General features: G+C 42.7%; 1 protein-coding gene across 9 annotated transcripts in view; it reads left to right on the plus strand.

The window, feature by feature from the left end:
* The window catches only part of HERC2 (HECT and RLD domain containing E3 ubiquitin protein ligase 2), a 250,080-nt gene that overhangs the window by 196,120 nt on the left and 35,417 nt on the right, over positions 1-18,543 (plus strand). For all 9 annotated transcript variants that reach the window (XM_068268132.1, XM_068268135.1, XM_068268138.1 and 6 more), the window contains 9 exons: positions 554-709; positions 803-918; positions 1,056-1,254; positions 1,335-1,549; positions 1,865-2,042; positions 4,662-4,823; positions 6,150-6,241; positions 8,374-8,513; positions 17,996-18,183. In XM_068268132.1, coding sequence (XP_068124233.1) covers positions 554-709; positions 803-918; positions 1,056-1,254; positions 1,335-1,549; positions 1,865-2,042; positions 4,662-4,823; positions 6,150-6,241; positions 8,374-8,513; positions 17,996-18,183 — 1,446 coding nt within the window. The remainder of the gene's footprint in view (positions 1-553; positions 710-802; positions 919-1,055; positions 1,255-1,334; positions 1,550-1,864; positions 2,043-4,661; positions 4,824-6,149; positions 6,242-8,373; positions 8,514-17,995; positions 18,184-18,543) is intronic.

An 18,543-nucleotide genomic window follows, 5' to 3' on the forward strand; every position in this document is an offset into this window, starting at 1 on the left:
CATGGGGGCACATTGACGTTTGGGGGGCAGTGGCTGGGGGATCTGTTGAATTTGTTGGGCATTGGGATATTGTATGCAGTTACTGCTGCACACCCGATCAACCATGCCAGCCTGAAATTCTCCAGCTTACTCAGTCGATATATTCAACCAAGAAATTGGTCGATTTATCAATTGAGTATGCTTGTTACGGCACATATTTTCTTCCAATTCGATAATATTATTGAATAGGATGGTTGATTGGCCTACAAAATTGATAAATGTATGGCCACCTTACACATAAATGGTCCCAGGAATCTCATAGGTTATCTTCTAGGTTTGCTGGGATTTCATTTTCAAGCTTTTTTTATTCTAAGATTCACCTTTTAGATCAGAAAAAATGTTGAAACGTGTGAACTGATGCGTGTTATTTAGATATATATTCTTAAATCACGATTTTATATTTATTTTACATTTCTTGGACTATTAAATCACCCGTTAATTGATGTGATATTTTATTGTTTGCTATCTGGAGTTCTAACGCATGATGGGTAATTGTTAACCTGCATGTTTGTAGGTGTTGGTGGCCCTCGCTTGTGACCTGGAGTTAGATACTCTCCCGTGCTGTGCAGAGACTCACAAGTGGGCTTGGTTCAGAAGATACTGTATGGCTTCTAGAGTTGCTGTAGCTCTTGACAAGAGATCACCCCTACCAAGACTCTTCTTGGATGAGGTAAATGCCTTTGGGTAAGCCTTGAATGTGGGGGGATAGTGAGGATTAACTTGCTTTCTTAAACTTTTTTTGCACTTTTCTTATTCTTTAAAGGTTGCAAAAAAGATCCGAGAATTAATGGGAGATAATGAAAATATGAATAACCTCCATGAAAGCCATGATGTTTTCAGAAGAGAGCAAGATGAACAGCTTGTCCAGTGGATGAACAGGTTGGTGGTGTCATTTGTTCTTGTATCTATATCGATCACACCAACTTCATTTGACACATCCATTGTACGCATCACTGGCTTACACATCATTGGACACCAGTGTGGCTGTTCATGGAGTAAAAACACTCTCTTTCTAGACGACCTGATGATTGGACTCTGTCAGCTGGTGGGAGTGGAACCATCTATGGCTGGGGTCATAATCACAGAGGACAGCTCGGAGGGATAGAAGGTGCTAAAGTTAAAGTCCCAACTCCATGTGAAGCTTTGGCAACACTCAGACCAGTCCAGCTGATTGGAGGAGAACAAACATTGTTTGCCGTTACGGCTGATGGGAAGGTAGAAATGAGTTTTCCCATGATTTTACTATAGCTGAAGCCTTCATTCTTTTTGTGACTCTTAAATATGTTTTTCTTCAGCTATATGCTACAGGATATGGCGCAGGTGGTAGACTAGGCATCGGTGGTACAGAGTCTGTTTCAACACCCACACTGTTGGAATCCATCCAACACGTTTTTGTAAAGAAGGTGGCAGTAAATTCTGGTGGCAAACATTGCCTGGCCTTGTCCTCAGAAGGAGAAGTGTATTCCTGGGGAGAAGCAGAAGATGGAAAACTGGGCCACGGAAACAGAAGGTATAGTTTAGATCTTTGACTGGAGAAAAAATAGTTGAATTCCACTACCTTGCAGTCATTTTTAAAAGTTAACATTTTGCTCTTGTAAGATGACCATAGACCTTAGAGGAATTCTGGACGTGCAAGCCTGATCCCAGCCGTAATCTTTGGCAGCCAGGACTGCTGAAAACAGCAGGAGTTCAGGAGGAAGAGCTGCTGCAGCTGAGAAGAGGCTGTATTACAATCAATAATTAATGAGCGAAGCCTCTGCTGCAGATAATTTTTGCTTTTGTAATTTTGGGTAAGGTTTCAAAGTATGTCATTTTGTTCTTTCAGCCCGTGTGATCGTCCTCGTGTCATCGAATCTTTGCGTGGAACTGAAGTAATAGATATTGCTGCTGGGGGAGCACACAGTGCTTGTATCACTGCAGCTGGTGAACTCTACACTTGGGGAAAAGGAAGATATGGGCGTTTGGGACATGGTGACAGTGAGGATCAGTTGAAGCCCAAACTGGTGGGTCTGTTGTGCTATCTTCAATGCAGTTTAAATCTATTTTTTCTGTTATTTTTTAGGTTCAAATCCTTAAAGGGAACCTAAACTGAGAGGGATATGGATTTTTCCTTTTAAACAATACCAGTTGCCTGGCAGCCCTGCTGATCTCTTTAGGTGCAGAATTGACTGAATCACACACCTGAAACAAGCATGCAGCTTATCCAGTCTGACTTCAGTCAGAGCACCTGATCTGCATGCTTGTTGAAGGGCTGTGGTTGAAAGTATTAGAGACACAGGATCAGCAGGAGAGTCAGGCAACTGGTATTATTTCAAAAGGAAAATCCATAACCTTCTCAGTTTAGGTTTCCTTTAAAGTAAGCCTGAGATGAGCCCTCAAAAAAGTTTTTTATACATACGGTTTGCTTTCTCCAGCTCCCTCCAGGCTGATTAATCCTTTACCTTCCTCCTCCACCGCCTTTATCCTCCGCTATGGGTTCCGGTAATTTCCCAAGTTGGGGTTTATTGTGCTTGTGTGGCCCAGCCGCACCGCGCATGCCGCAGTTGCCCAAAAAATTCCTGCACATGCAGGAGTTATGCAGAACTCTACTGCACAGACGCAGAACACTCCCGGCCGCAGGAGCACAACGGAGGCGCATGCACGGCTTGACTGCGCCTTCACTGACTTGGGAAGTTGTTGGGACCCATAGCGGAGGATCCAGATGACGAAGGAGGATGGCAAGGGACGGATCAGCCTGAAGGGGGCTGGAGGAAGCCCCAGGTATGTAAAAACTTTTCTTTGGTTCATTTCAGGTACCCTTTAATTGTATCTTGTGTAGCAGTACAGTTAGTGTGCTTTTCTATTATACATTAAAGTTTTTTCAACATGCACTGACATTCGCTGAAAGATTTTTATTTTATTTTTTTATACCAAAAGTGCTGTTTTTCTATTTCTTTAGAGATGCACATGTTGGAAAAACTGTTCAGACTTCACATTCCTATACACCTTTTATAATCTATTAAAGGGCAGATAAGAATTCGGTAAACTCCTTAGGGCTCTGTGAAGCGTATTTACCTCCACGGTTTCCTTAACCTCAAAGGGTAAATTGATCGCTCAAGCCAGACAGTGTTGAGTCACGCTCGCCCCTTCCATACTGACATTCACCCAGCGGCTGGCTTTCAAGCTAGCACAGCTAATAGCTTCCTTAGTTGATTGTTTGAAATAGGCTGACATATGAGTGAATGACGTGGGAGAGGTGGACACAGCAAAGCCTTACTGAAGATACTTTTGTATGTTCTATCTGCAGAAAGCATAACCAACAAAAACCATAATGACTAAACTAAACAATCGGAAGGGATACATTTAAGAGACCGCTTCAATTTTGTTGTCTTGTAGTCTAAAACATATTTTGTATTAGGGATTTTGTTAGTGATTTTTCTCTTTTATGAGAGACCAGTAAACAGAGGCATCATGCGTTTACCAACAGCAAATTCCTGGCATATCTGTCAGTAATTGGCTTGCTTAATGCAGAGGGAGTTGCAGGACGGTGGTATAGTGTTTAGCTCTCTCGACTTGCAGCGCTGGGACCTGGGTTCGACTCTCAGCCAAGTAACTATCTGCAAGGAGCAAAGAAGGGAAGTCCCAATGCTCTAAACACCTACAAGCACATATCCACTGGTGCAGGATCTGGTCAGCCAAGCCATCTAGAACAACACAAGGGATCTACAGACCACAGTGAAGTAGATAAAAGCCGGTATTCTTAATTTGAAAAATTCCACAAAGGACAAATACATCCACAGGATCAACTGACGCTTGTCGGGCTCACAATCTGCCCTTAGTCATAGTTGCTAATGACTAAACTGAGTTTACATGTTCTCCCTGTGCCTGTGTGGGTTTCCTCCTCCTCCTGTGCCTGTGTGGGTTTCCTCCCACATCCCAAAAGCCTACAAATAAGTGAATTTGCTTCCCCCTTAATTGGCCCTAGCCTATGATACATACACTACATAATATAGACGTAAGACTATGGTAGGGATTGGATTGTGAGCTCCTCTTATGGACAGTAAAGTGGCAAGACAATATACTCTGTACAGCGCTGCGGATGATGTCAGTGTTATATAAATACTAAATAATTATAATAATAATAATAATAAAGGCACTAGGAAAGATATTGATAAGCCATCTGTCCATAGAACTGCTCTTGTGTCTGTTGGCACATCTGTGGGATCTACCTGTGCAATGCAGCTGGCTGTTAACCAAGATGGTGCCATTGTTATGTAGGGATATGTCATAAAGGAGGCAGCATCAATAATGCACTATATCTGTTTTAATCATCAGACTGTATGTAAATCATTTTGTGCACAGGGATTTATTCTTATGAACGGGCCACTACAACATAGGGAGTTAAAATACTCAGAGCATCATTTTCCGTGTTCTTATTTTACTTTAATCAATAAATGTCTCTTGCTCATAGTAATCAGTTAATCTATCATTCATTTTCTATGGACTTATGAAAAGGAGGCTGTAATTGTGTTACCCATAGGAGCTCATTCTTCTTTCAGATTTCTGATAAATGAGTTTCACTGTCTTTTAAGGTAAAGTACTTTCAGTTTAATTAAAACGTCTTTGTGTAAATCTATCCGCAGGTGGAAGCCCTGCAGGGATACCGTGTTATTGACATTGCCTGTGGCAGTGGGGATGCGCAAACTCTCTGCCTCACGGATGACGACACCGTCTGGTCTTGGGGAGATGGGGATTATGGGAAGCTTGGAAGAGGAGGCAGTGACGGCTGCAAAGTGCCCATGAAAGTATGTATTTGTTATAAACCTCTCGCAACGTCTTCACTAAGTTTTAAGTTGGCATTCTGGTCCACTAATATCTCAAACATTATAGAAAACCTACACAATTGTCAATTAAAATAACAACCAGAATTGTCAAGTCGTTGGCAGCATCTATTACATAGCCATGAACACTATACAGTTGACACTACATGGTACTACATTAATATAGGTCTAGATTCATGAGACACGTGAGTGAGGTTAGACTACACCTTTCTGCCATTTAAGGCTCAGAGGTGAACACAGGAAGCACTACTGTAGTTCACATCCAACTCCCCTCTCTATGTAGGAAAAGAATGCTTCTCAGGATTCTATGCAATGTTGATGGTAGAAGCAGATCTAGCTTCATAGTTCTGTATTTTGTGCTCTAAATTGCTCCAGGATTTTCGGTAGATGGCTTTCATTCAGGAGCGTAACAAGGGACACCCGGGTCCCTGGCAAACAGAAATAACCCTTGCCCTCACTACAGATTCCTTACTTCCCTCTCCTGGAAGTGGCAAGTGATACAGAGGCCCTCCAATCCCCACCCACCCAGTACTAGCGCAGCGGTGCTATGTGACTATATTTACCTGATCCTGAAGTCACATGTCTCCTCTTCCTCCTGGCAGCCACTCGCTCTGTGCTGCATACACTGCTTCCAGTGTCACATGATCCTCTGTATATGCACCACAGAGCGAATGGCTGCCGGGAGGAAGAGGAGATGTGAGGCAGTGGGATCAGATAAATCTAGTCACATACCCCTGCTGCTGTACTGATGCTGTGCAAGGTGGGTGGGAGGCGGAGCAAGGACACTGCAGGCGCTATTGTTACGCCCCTGCTTGCATTGGCATGCACTGAGGAGACTTAAGGTGCGTACACACGCACTACGGCCGCCAACGATTGGTCCGTCAGACCCTCCCGCTGGGTAGACTTTCAGGCGACAGTAGCGCGTGTGTACAGTCTGTAGGCGGACTGATAAGGCTGTTTCTGAGCGATCCGCCTAGCGAATCATTCAGAAACAGCCTTATCAGTCTGTCGACAGTGCATACACACGCGCTACTGTTGCCTGAAAGTCCGCACCAGCGGGAGGGTCTGACGGACCAGTCGTTGGCGGCCGTAGTGCGTGTGTACGCACCCTATATCCATGCTTTAGTTCAGTAAAGATGTTGTGCATTGGAGTATGAAGGAGTCTGCAGTGCTCATGACAGAGTGAGTGAATTAAAAAAAAAAACATTTTCTGGCAATCTGAAGAGTTTAAAAAGAAAAGTTCCATAGGCAGCTTTTTTCTGAAGTCTCTTCTCTGTTTTTTTTCTGCAGATTGATTCGCTGACTGGGCTTGGCGTTACTAAAGTGGAGTGTGGATCTCAGTTTTCTGTGGCCCTAACAAAATCTGGTGCCGTCTATACATGGTATGTCATCCTTCCTTACTCTGGGCTATTAGCACCATCAGCTGCTTGTTGGTACATGTATGAAAATAACCATCCCAGCTGCTCAGATGTTTAGTTGAAAAGTAAATACATATTACCCTTCCTTCTGGTCATGCCTGCACAGACCGCAAAGGAAGGCTCAGAACTGGGAAGAGCGGCAGAGTTGCTCTCGCAGATTGTATTTAAATAGTCCACACCACCCTACAAAGGATCCTGTAAACACCATAGATGTGTTTCTTATTAGCTAAATATCTGGCTCTTGATGGTGAAAAGGTTGTGTTGCCTAAGAACTACTTAAATAGCAAATTCCGCTTAGTTCCACACTTAGGCCCCTTGAACACACTGACATTGTGAACCTACATTCTTATCGCAAGGTGCCGCAATTGCAACGTAAGTCAGTGGAGCCTTGCAGAGTTAATGTGGTGCAGTGCATTGGAAGCATCTGATCTGACGTGAAATCTGCAGCGATTACCGCGCGGGTCATGCAGTAATGAAAGTCAATGGGTGACGCAGGCAGTGTGTACGACTGGGGCACGGCCCAACAGTAATCCCACACATACTTCCTAACCAGCAGAAAGTACGACACTAACTGAGGACAGGCATATGGCCCTGTCGCCGCGCTGTGGGTCATATGATGTCTCATTTCCAAGGTACTGTATAACTGTATGATGCTACACTGTACAGAGCAGAATGTAGAAAATAGCGTTAACCATAAATACTTACAAAGTTCACACACCCCTTTTATAAACACATTAGCACTTTAAGATGTAGTCTACAGGCAGGAATCTGGGCACTGCAGAGTGCAGCTCTCATGGGAACAATCAGACCCTGCACAGTACAGCCCATGTGGAGACGAGGCTACACTGCACATATAGTAACTGGCACTGCACACAGTTCTGCCCACATGAAGATGTAGATGCTGCAGTTCTATCCACACAGAGAAAAAGACACTTTTACCATTTCTGCCCCCATGAAGAAACAGACACGTTAAGGAACAAACTGATGCGCAACCATCCTAAAGGGGGCCACACACACTTTAATTGCTACCCAATGTGGCAAACAGATCAATCCCTCCCTGATCTGATCAGAGAGGGATCGAATCCCCACATACTGCACAGTCTTTCAATATTTTCACCATGAAATCCATTGAAAATCTAATCAAACTGCAGCATTTCACTGTTGGCTACAGTGCAGTGCTCTGGACCCTCTACCTACTGCTGCTTCCCTGCTGCATTCAATTAATTTACATTTGCCATCCAGACAATCATAATTTCAATTTATGCCACAAATCAGTAATTCCTATGACCGATGTGGCGCATTGCATCATAGATAACTGGCGTGTCTGATCAGAGTGATTGAATCTGCTGGTAAAAATCAAAGCATGTATGGCCAGCTTTAGGCTGCAATTGAGGCTGAATTGCCCAGTTCACTGCCGTCAAGAGATTATTGTACCTGTCCACATGACATGAGCAACGTTTCCTCTGGATGCTAATTTCTTTAAGGGCTGATTCACACTATGAGCGTGTTTTAAGTGCCAGTGATTTTAAAAGCTCTTGCTAGTGCAATGCTTCAGGAAATACTCCAAAATCGCATCACACACACACAGGATTACATTAGCAAGAGCTTTTAAAATCACAAGCGCTTAGAAAAGCTCTTGGAGTATGAACGTGAACATGTCATTAGTGGCAGGATGTTGTTTTCACCTCATTCTTTTTCACTGTGTGCAAAACTACAGAGGCATTATCCAGCAAGCAAAGGTGTCTGCCGCTCTCTGCATTAGCTAATGTTATTCTCGCATTTCCAGCTGAATTGGCCATTGCCTGACAAATTATCCACAGCAGAGTTAAAAGGGATAAACCCTGTTACAACCTATATACGTAAAGCTATTGTGATGATAGAAAAAATCGTATGTAGCAGCTAAGCATATGGTTTTTTTATGGCTGAATTTTTTTCTAAAACGCACACTTGGTTTCACTGGGAAAACATAATACCACTCATTGTAAACGCTTCACATCTGGTATGGCAGCAAATAATCTCTGTATTTACGAGAGCACCTCAACAAACACGATTATTGCCTTCTGATTCCACTGTCTGCAAACATTATTTATTTGCAGGGGAAAAGGTGACTACCATCGGCTGGGGCACGGATCAGATGATCATGTCAGGCGGCCGCGCCAAGTGCAAGGCCTGCAAGGGAAGAAAGTGATTGCCATTGCCACTGGCTCATTACACTGTGTTTGCTGCACAGAAGATGGTAAGCTTGTGTGTGTGTGTCTGTGTGTGTATTTGGCAGTGTGTGTGTGTGGGCTGGTTTGTTCACACTGTGTGTGTGGGCTGGTGTGTGTTGTATTCGGACGTGGTTTTGTCATTTTAAAATTAGCCTTTCTTTGATACTGAGCTTTATAGGCAATTTGGTGGTGGAAATGGTTAGTGTTATTACTTGTTCCCCTAGGATATAGTCGCTTTATTGGTGCTTGAGCCTCCTAATATTTTGTCAAGGTTTCTCTCTCTGTGTAATCTCCACCCTGCTTGTGAGGATCAGGCAGGACTATCCATCTGGCAGTATTGCCATTCTCTTCACTGAATTTCAAATGAGTGTTTGAAGACGTATCTCTGCTTTGATCCGCAAGATATTGGAGCCTTCTACATTACAGGACGCCATTTGAGCGACTCGCTGGCCATTGTCATACTTATATGTTTGGACATATTGCTTGTTTAGCATCTGCTACAGTGGAATTATTATTTACTGCGCTGCTCTTGATTGCTTAACAAAACATTGAATTAATAATAAACAGTTTATATAGTCCACTTCTGGGCATCATTGTGCATTCAAGAGTAGCACTATGGGCCAAACCTCAGGGTTTGTATATGTTCTCTGTGTTTGCTTTCGATTCCATATGGTGCCCCAGGAAAAATTAGACCTGGGCTGATTTTTTTTTTAGTAAAGAGTTGTCTACTGAGATCCCTTTTACACTTAATTGGTTACTTTCAGTTATAACTGAAAGAAAACTGATTTTTAAAGTAATGTTTCTCTATGGCACAGTTCCCACTATATATGTATTAACTGAAAGCTTTTTTACAGTGCACTGCTATGGAGAACAAACAACGCATATCAATGCATACTAACGCATACCAATGCATTAAAGTCCCAGTTCTGCACATTTTTAGAATATATATTTCAGATTAAATAGGCATACACAAGGCAAGGCATTCAGCCTTTTGGCAACTAGATCAAAGTCCATTGCTAAATTCTTGGTTAAAAGTGAGGCATGGACAGAACTAAAGCCTAAAAAAGCAGGGGAAGCTTTACTTTATCTGGAGATATGCATCGCAGTATTTTTTTAGCTCAAACTATAGCATTGCATCTCTAGTAAGGCAAGCAGGGAGAGGCAAGGAAGGATTAAATAGGGTTATTGGTTCGATGACTAGAAGTTAGGGGTGTGTGAAGAAGGGGTGCTAAAACTTTTAATCCAGGGGATGGACTAATGAATTCTGATCAGAGATGTAGTGAACTTGAATCACTTTTAGTTCCACTTCATAATACTGACATTTTATGAGCATTTTTGAGCATTTTTTTTTTCTATCAATCAAAGCTTTTTGGAACAGTGTACCACATTCTGTATGGAGAACAGTAAAACAAGAAATGGTAGAGCAGTCAAAGATTTGGCCACCAGAGTATAGGGAGAACCTGGAAAAATATAATTATATAACATATAACAGTCACACCATTAAAGGAAACCTACTCTGAAAATAAAAAGCAGTTTAACTTAACTGGGGCTTTTCCAGGTCCCTGTAGTCCTTCTGTGCTCTTGCTGTCATTCTGCAATCCCCTGGTCAGCTGCAGCGTCCGTCTGTCAGCTGCATGTGTGGCCCTGGGCTGCACTCCTCCTGATCGTGCTCCCTTGCATGGGAGGGCTCTGCACTTGCTCGGTACAGAAATATTGCTACTGCACATGTGCAGAAAGCTCCAGGTAACAGAAGCATGATTAGGAGGCAGTCGTCCCTGGGCTGTGCATACCCAGTGGCACACGACTGGCCAGCAAGGGATGCTGTGGCTGACTGTAGGGTGGCGGAATGACAGCAAGTGCACAGGGGGCTGGGAGAAGCCCTAGGCAAACTGCTCTCTGCTCATTCAGTCCAATCAATTAGATCTGAGTAGAGAGAAGACTGGGCTCCAGCAACTGTGACGGAGTAAGGCAGTTTACACTGTAACCAAGCTTTAATGCTCGCTACAGTGATAAGTACATGATATTTGGTTTTCAACCTTGCACATGCTTGGAAAGTGATGAACAGTTCAAGTTTCTGCAATAACTTATAGAACAAATAAGATCTGGTTGCTGCGGTCTGTTGCCCAAACTAGAGTGATCCCAAAGCACAGTAGTATTTTATGTTTGAAACAGAAGCGTGTAGAATAATACTGATTTTATTTTTTTCAAGCTTTGTGGATCAGTTGGATATTGGTTTTAGAAAAAAATGATATTGTGTACGTTTTTGAAGTAAGCCTCCAAACAGCATGGGTATAGATGCTAACTTCATTGTCACATTGTAACTTCATTGGAATTTATCCAATATATTTGCTTTGGTTCTAGCAGTTGCGATCAGATGCTTGAGTAAAAAGGGTCTGCCTATAGCACAAGGTACATCTGGACATTCCATGCATTCTTTGTAATGATAGTCTGACTCCTTTTCTAAATCCCAGGACAGCATGCATGTCTATTGTTTTGTTTCACCAAGGAAGGCTGTGGTAGGCTACAAAGGGTAAATGCTCCCCTCTACCATCTCTGCCCCTGGAATATTACCCTCCCTGAGTGCGCAGGTGATCATCTAACAGATGAATGCTGTTTATTTGGCTCACTTCTGATCGCTATCGCCACTGTAGGTGACTTGTTTTTGTATGGCCTTGTTATTCATGATGGCTAAAAGCCTATATTCGAACACAAAATGTAACAGCATGGGAAGAACTGCATAGCAAGACCTCCCTTCTGCCTCTAGAATAGGAGGATTAAATTAGATAAGGCACTTAAAGTGGACCTGAACTCTTGCACAGGGCAGAAGGAAAACAGAGAAATGCACCCTGTATGTATTTAGAGAGTTTAGCCTGTCTAATTTCCCCCTTATCTGTGCCTGATCACAAGTTGTAATTTGATCTCTCCCATGTCAGCTGACTGCCATGGCAGATACGCTCATTTGAAAGCACAGGATGTTAACAATATATCTGCTTCCATGAAAGCAGGAAATAGAAACACTGCAGATTTATTGCATTCTTTGTATCGGCTGTAACAAAGAAATGTTTTTCTTTAAAGATTACTATGCTGTTGCGTATCTTTTACAACAGAGAGGAAGTTTTCAGTTCAGGTCTGCTTTAACCACTTAAGGACCAGGGGTGGTTTGCCTGATCTGTGCTGCGTGGACTCTCCAGCCCGCAGCACAGATCAGGATAGAGCCAGGGCGATCAGACTTACCCCCTTTTTTCCCCACTAGGGTGATGTCCTCCTGGGGGGGTCTGATCGCCGCCGGCTTGCTGCGCTTTGCGGGGGGGGCTCTTCAAAGCCCCCCTCCGCAGCGTTTTCGGCGCTCCCTCCCTCTCCCTCCCCCTGTGAGCGGCGCAGGACGGATAGGCTTCAGCCTATCATATGTCGGCGATCCCCGGCCAATCAGAGGCCGGGGATCGCCGATCTGCCTTACGGCGCTGCTGCGCAGCAGCGCCGTATGATGTAAACAGCGGGGATTTCTTCCCCGCGTGTTTACATTTTGCCGGCGAGCCGCGGTCGGCGGCTCTCCAGCTGTTCACGGAGACACCCTCTGTGAACTAACATGGAAAGGCCGCTCCGTTTCCATGGTAACCCACTTAAGACCTGCTGACGCCTATGGGCGTTAGCTGGTCCTTAAGTAACTGCGTTTGCCTTTTAAAGCAGTTTGAAATTTGAAAACCTCAATGGGTTGTAACCATCATGGTGTTGCACAGATCTGCTTCTTGTTTAACACAGATTGGCAGGGAAAGGCTGGCACATGCCACTTCCCATAAGTGGCAGGAGTTAGTATAGGGCATTGTGGCGACATTTGATTTGGATTTGTTGTTCCTTATGGGAGCACATAAAAGGCGGATCAGTGCAGTCATGAGACTGCAAGAAACAACTGACAAAGGGTATTATGTCGCGTAGCAGGGAATAGAGAGCAAGCGCTGTAATAACAGCGCAGGAGATTTGGGCGCCACCATAGACCGTAATAGGAATTACGGCTGTGAGTAACTTCAGCGCCTTCAGAAGACTGAGCTAAAGTTGCTCTTAAAACACTATAATTCGGCCTCCAGCATAGCTGGAAGCCGAATTATATCACACGTGGACGTGGAGGGGGAATAGTATTTATGCCGCCGGGAACTTGTTCAGCAGCAGGATCATCCATATACCGGCTATGTCCTGCGCCAAGTCTCCCGGCGGCCAATTCATATGTACGCATAGAGAGATTTGGTATGGCTACATGTCTTTTAGAGCTTGACTTTAACTTCACAGTAAAATATTTTTGTTCAGTACTTTTTGAACATTTTCAATAGGCTTCACATTCATTAGCCTTTGCTGCAGTTTTTCCCAGGCTGAGTTCTCACGGATCAGTCGGCAGAACTGTCACGGATTTGTCACTCCTTGTCTCAGCTTCCTAATGGCTGCTAAGACAGTTGGAAAACAGTAGGGAAGAGCGGCGTTCCCTTCATTTCTGCTTTGAAATGTTTCTTAAGGAACAGACTTTACTATTTTTTTAGAAACAACTTGTTAGAAAGATGCATCTATAGTCTGACATTAAGACAAATCTGTCGGCGTTTTGTGAGAAGGCAGTTATGTTCTTAGGATTTGCCTTGAAGCACAGTATTAAAAACGCAACAGCACGCAAATAAACCAAAATGCCTTGTAATTCATTTGGCAAAGAATGTTTTGGTACATTTTAAATGCAAGTAGTACAAACCTTTATCTTGATATAAGTTAAATAGAATACCCTTTAGAGCAGGGGTGTTAAACGCTAATAAAAAATGTGGGCTGCAACTGAACGGCCAATGTCAATGTCTAGTGGCCCCCTGCCTCTTTTATAAGTACCCTGGTGTCTAATAGCCCCCCCCCCCCCCCCCGACACTCCCCTATACAGTTCTCTGGTGTCTAGTGCCCCCCCTCACTCCCCTATACAGTTTCCTGGTGTCTAATGGCCCACATAGTTACATAGTTATTTGGGTTGAAAAAAGGCATGCGTCCATTAAGTTCAACTAAAAGATAGTGCAACACCAGCCTGCTCCCTCACATATCCCTTTTGATCCAGAAGAAGGCGAAAAACCCTTACAAGGCATGGTCCAATTAGCCCCAAAAGGAAAAAAATTCCTTCCCGACTCCAGATGACAGTCAGATAAAATCCCTGGATTAACACTATTGGGCATTACCTCATTATCTAGTAACTAGAGCCATGGATGTCTTTCAACGCAAGGAAAGCATCTAAGCACCATTTAAATGCAGATATAGAATTTGTCATAACAACTTCCTTTGGTAATGCATTCCACATCCTCATCACTCTTACTGTAATGAACCCTTTCCTAAATAAATGGCTAAAACGTTTTCCTCCATGTGCATATCATGTCCCCTACAAAAAGCTCATCCGCCAAGCTTTTATATTGCCCTCTGACATATTTATACATGTTAATTAGATCTCCTCTAAGGCATTTTTTCTCCAGACTAAATAAACCCAGTTTATCTCCTTTTGTGTCCTACCTGATCATGCACCTCCATTACTGTACACCCATGCTATGCATTTGAGTGAACTTAACTTAATCTCCACGCTCCCATCCAGTGACTAAGCATTACCTTGTACTTCATACTGTGCTGCGTGATCTGGTTTTTCTTGCATTCCTGTATTGTCGTATTGCTGTATGTAACCCCTAAATATTGTCTGTAACCTTAAAGAGGAACTCCAGTGAAAATAATGTAATAAAAAAAGTGCTTCATTTTTACAATAATTATGTATACATGATTTAGTCAGTGTTTGCTCATTGTAAAATCTTTCCTCTCCCAGATTCACATTCTGACTTGTATTACATGGTGACATTGTTACTGTGGGCAGATTATGGAGCTGTTTCTAGCTGGTCTGGCTTTAACAGACAGCTATTTCCTGTCTGAACATTGTTACATTGTGACAGTTTGCCCAGAGTACCGTACGGTACCAGAGCCTCTTGTGGGAGGGGTTTCAGCACAAAATCAGTCATACAGCGCCCCCTGATGGTCTGTTTGTGAAAATCATTATTTTTCTCATGTAAAAGTGGGTATCAGCTACTGATTGGGATAAAGTTCAATTCTTGGTCGGAGTTTCTCTTTAAAGTGAACCTCCGGAATAAAAATCTACTCAGCAGAACTGAAAAGGCTTGGTGTTTAACCGTTTCACAGCACCAGAACTTTGTTTTTCTTACCAAAGCATCATTTTTAGCTACATTTTTAGCTAAGCTCCACCAATCAAAGAAAACTGCCTGGGCTTTTTTGCCTGATGCTGTGAAAAGCATGATGGGACTTCCTATGTTGTTGTTCACGTTGCCTAGCAACTGGGAGGGGTGATCAGCACACAGGACAGTTGGAACTGTGTCTCATGCTCCCTGTCACCTCCTTTTAACCAAAAAGATGGCTGCCCTCATGAAATCAAACATTTGCCTGTTCTTTTAAAACAGGGTGTGTAAGAGATTATATTACCTATCTATTTTAATGAACATAACTAATGTAACTTAATGACAGTATGTTTGTTTAGGATGAAGTTCCTCTTTCACTAATTTCCAGTGCTGCGTAATATGTTGGCACTTTATCCTACTAATATAATAAATGGGAAAGTTCGGATGTTTGGATGTTTGTTACTCGATCACGCAAAAATGGCTGAATGGATTTGAATGAAATTTGGCACACACATAGTACATTACCTGGAATAAAGTATAGGATACTTTTTATTCCCATAACCAAAAAGGGGGCGGAGACAAATACAAATTTCACTGGAAAATGTAAACTGCAGCCATTCTTACACTGTTAATGGTAGGGTTCTCAAACTTTGCACAGTTGGTTATTGGGTGACTGGGATTAATATTCAGAAAAGTGGGAGGAGTCTATAAAAGCCAATCAAAATTAACCTATTGATTTTCAAGGGGAATATTTGCATTGCTGCCATTATTGCACTGTTGATGGCACAAGCCTCAAACCTGGTACAGTTGATCATTGCGTGACTGGGGTTTACATTCATAAAACAGGGGGTGGAGCCACAAACAGCCAATTAGATTTGTCTCATTCCAAAGCAAATTATTGATGCCAAACACCGCATAGCTCACAAACTTGGTAATTGAGTAATTGATTAATTGTGCGTTAGGGTTAGAAAAGTGGTCACAGCCAACACCAGCCAAATACATAAGCGGGCAACGCCGGGTCATAAGTGGGCGGAGACAAATACAAATTTTACTGGGAAAAATGTAAACTGCAGCCATTCTTACACTGTTAATGGTAGGATTTTCAAACTTTGCACAGTTGGTTACTGGGTAACTGGGGTTAATATTCAGAAAAGTGGATGGAGCCTACAAAAGGCAATCAAAATTACCTATTGATTTTTCAGGGGAATATTTCATTGCTGCCATTCTTGCATTGTTAATGGCACAAGCCTCAAACCTGGTACAGTTGATCATTGTGTGACTGGGGTTTACATTCATAAAACAGGGTGGAGCCACACACAGCCAATATGATTTGTTTCATTTTAATGCAGGTTATTTATGCCAAAGACTGCAAAGCTCACAAACTTGGTCATTGAGTAATTGATTAATTGTGTGTTAGGGTTAGGAAAAGTGGGCGCACCGGCAAAATACATAATCGGGCAATGCCGGGTCATCAGTAGGCGGAGACAAATGCAAATTTCACTGAGAAAATGTAAACTGCAGCAATTCTTACACTTTTAATGGTAGGGTTCTCAAACTTTGCACAATTGGTCACTGGGTGACTGGGATTAATATTTAGAGAAGTGGGTGCAGCCTACAAAAGCCAATCAAAATTCACCTATTGATTTTCAAGGGGAATATGTAATTGCTACCATTCTTGCACTGTTATGGCACAAGCCTTAAACCTGGTACAGTTGGTCATTGGGTGACTGGGGTTCAAATTCAGAAAAAGGGGTGCAGCCACAAACAGCCAATCAGATGTATTTAATCTCAATGCAAATTATTGATGCCAAAGACCGCAAAGCTAACACACTTGGTTATTGAGTAATTGTGTGTTAGGGTTAGAAATAGTAGGCAGAGCCAACACCAGCCAAATACATACCTGAACAATGTTAGGAAATAAGTGGGTGGAGAAAAATACAAATTTTATTGCGCAAATGTAAACTGCAGCCATTCTTACACTGTTAATGGTAGGGTTTTCAAACTTTGCACAGTTGGTCACTGGGTGACTGGGATTAATATACAGAAAAGTGGGTGGAGCCTATAAAAGCCAATCAAAATCCACCTATTGATTTTTAAGGGGAATATTTAATTGCTGCCATTCTTGCACTGTTAATCACCTGTACCTGGTACAGTTGGCCATTGGGTGATTGGGGTTCAAATTCAGAAAAGGGGTGGAGCCACATCCAATCAGATTAATTTTATTTCATTGCAAACTATTGATGCCAAAGACCGCAAAGCTCACATACTTGGTCACTAAGTAATTGTGTGTTAGGGTTAGGAAAAGTGGGCAGAGCCAACACTAGCCAAATACATACCCGAGCAACGCCGGGCGTCCAGCTAGTAAATACAATAAATAAATAAAATATCTAACCTTTCTTGGTAAGATAAGGTGCTTTCCCCCTCCCTTCTTCATATAGCTTTCCGGTGACCTAGGTCTTCACCCCTCACTGTTGGTCTACAGTGGACCAGACATAATGCAAAGTGGGGAAACCACATGCGGGCTACATTTTATGGCTCTGTAGGCCAGATTTGGCCCACAGGTCAGAGTTTGACATGTATACTTATATAGGTTCTCAACATGTGGTATGCGTACCCAAGGGGGTACTTTTGAGGGTTCCAGGGTGTACTCGGGCTTGATATACATAACCAAGAGGAACAAATTAAGAGTTTTAGACGATTGATACATTTCATTTAAACAATACCAAATTTGTGTTTTAGCTAATTAAAAGCAATAGTAAATGCTTGGAAATTGTTTAGAACCAATTATCATATACTACGATTAAATATATATTTGTCAAGGGGTACTTGAGATAATGTTTACTATGCTAGGGGATACTTGGTAAGTGCAGGGTTTTAAAAGGGGTACATACCAATAAAATGCTGAGAAACACTGCTTAGAGGATGACTGTACTGTGAGCCAGCCAGACTGTACTTCATTGTACAGTGCTCTTGTCCAACAGTGTAAACGTTTCTTTGGGAGGGGAGAGAAGAATGACAACTTTGCTGCTATACCACACTACCAGTAAGTAAGCTGGGGAGTAGCTTTGCCAAGGCTGTGGTGGACAATTGGAGTTGTGAAGGTTGTGGGACAGACTTGGTTATGTTGCCTTTGGTGTATAACTTAGCTTCACAAATCATATAATAGCTGGACAGAATTATAAACTGTTTTGTCAGACATAGCAGTTCGTATGTCATTATTGGCTGTCTTTTGCAGCAAATAGCAATTCATGTGTACTGCAGTTTAGCTGTAAAATGCAGTACGTATTGCAAAGTAAATAAGGCGTGTTGAAGTAAATGTCTGTGTTATGTAGGTGAAGTGTACACGTGGGGAGATAATGATGAAGGACAGCTCGGTGATGGGACCACAAATGCAATCCAGCGACCTCGTCTTGTGGCTGCTCTTCAGGGCAAAAAAATCAACAGAGTAGCCTGTGGATCGGCTCACACACTGGCTTGGTCCACCAGTAAACCTGCTAATGCTGGCAAACTCCCTACACAGGTAATTTAATTCTTTACGTGCTGCATTCTTGTTTTATGATCTCAAAATGTGTATTAGTATGTATTTGCTGTACAACAGATCCTTACCTTTGTGCCCAGAGAAGCCCCACAGTCTAGGCCTGCAAAACACAGAAGACCAAACTTGTCTGACTTGGAGTTGCACCCCACCTTTTCCTACTCTCCAGCCCCCCGTGATGATTAGGTTAATTTTGAGATTTAGCTAGTGCTCTTTAAACTATAGGCCAAGCATTACTAAGTTGCTGGAATACTGCATTTGAAAAATACAAGCGCTATGCAGTAGTGAAGATTGAAAAAAAATCGACTTCGCAGAAAAGCCCTAGAGTTGCCTATTAGCGGTACT

Source organism: Hyperolius riggenbachi, chromosome 2, assembly GCF_040937935.1.
Source record: "Hyperolius riggenbachi isolate aHypRig1 chromosome 2, aHypRig1.pri, whole genome shotgun sequence".
NCBI lineage: Eukaryota > Metazoa > Chordata > Amphibia > Anura > Hyperoliidae > Hyperolius > Hyperolius riggenbachi.